This window comes from Aplysia californica, unplaced genomic scaffold (genome assembly GCF_000002075.1).
Source record: "Aplysia californica isolate F4 #8 unplaced genomic scaffold, AplCal3.0 scaffold00219, whole genome shotgun sequence".
NCBI classification, from domain to species: Eukaryota; Metazoa; Mollusca; class Gastropoda; order Aplysiida; family Aplysiidae; genus Aplysia; species Aplysia californica.
In genome coordinates this window covers 241,763-242,823 of record NW_004797489.1, presented here as the reverse complement: position 1 = coordinate 242,823, position 1,061 = coordinate 241,763, and the positions used below count along the sequence as shown (strand labels likewise).

Sequence of the window (1,061 nt, the reverse complement as noted above, 5' to 3'; positions counted from 1 at the left end):
GGGGGGGGGTAAAAGGTGTCAATAAATATGGGCGTAAAACATCTACAATTATTGAGCAATGAGGGGGGGGGGACGTGCATAGGGACTCTCTTTCCTTTTCAAACCTCAGAACAATCATTATCCAGTGCCAGATCTGCGACAGATATCAGCGATCATGGCTTTCCATTCATTCCTATGCTCGGATGCTCTTCAAAAAGCCACGTTTCCCTGATCTTTTCCTACCACCCACTTGTTCAGGTTCCCCAAGTAGGTTGCTCTGGGCCTACCCCTGCCTCGATTGCTTTCAATTTTGCCACTGAGAGCTAGATGTTCAAGACGCTTACGTCTATTTAGGTATCCAAATAACTGCATTTGTCGTTTCCTGATTGTTTTTAACCTTGGGCATCCCACGTGGGTTTCATCAAGCAATACCCCATGTAATTTCTTTTCCTTCCACAATACTCTTAGCAGTCTCCAAAGAAACCTCAGAAGAAATTAGACGTAAATGATGAGAGAAAACAAAACGACAAAGGCCTACCTTGAACCAGCGAAGACTTGGGGCTGGGAATCCCTGAACTTTACATTCCAGGACAAGGGACTGGCCCTCCAGCACCGTCTCCTCGCCTGACAGACGCTGGATAAATTCCGGAGCTGGAAGATAAGACAAGATGAAAATAGATAAGAGATGAGACAAAAGATGAGATCTATAATTGTCTCTACGTCCCCGACAAACACTGGATAATCTCAAAAGTCAGCTGTCAACTCGTAATTCGGCTATGACCTTCGAAATCAAAAACATTAATTTGACTGTCATTCAAGGTTGGCAAACGAATCGGTTGTGTTAGGCCAAAGTGGTAGCCTTTGACCCTCCAGAAAGGGAAATGCGGCTGGTCGAGACTTCTCCGATCAATGCTATTGGCAGAGTGTGCACTGGGTGTTAAACAACGAGTTGTTCTGTCTTTACGCTGAGACACTGTGTTCCTCTCAGCACGGATTACGACGACGAAGAAGAAGAAGAAGAAGAAGAAGAAGAAGAAGAAGAAGAAGAAGAAGAAGAAGAGGAAGAAGAAGAAGAAGAAGAA

At 44.7% G+C, this 1,061-nt stretch overlaps 1 protein-coding gene across 1 annotated transcript in view; it reads right to left on the bottom strand.

The window, feature by feature from the left end:
- Nucleotides 1-1,061, bottom strand: part of LOC101853092 (mucin-17) — a gene marked incomplete in the record, with an annotated part of 48,441 nt that overhangs the window by 19,855 nt on the left and 27,525 nt on the right. The window contains 1 exon segment of the mRNA XM_013083229.2: nucleotides 518-630. Coding sequence (XP_012938683.1) covers nucleotides 518-630 — 113 coding nt within the window.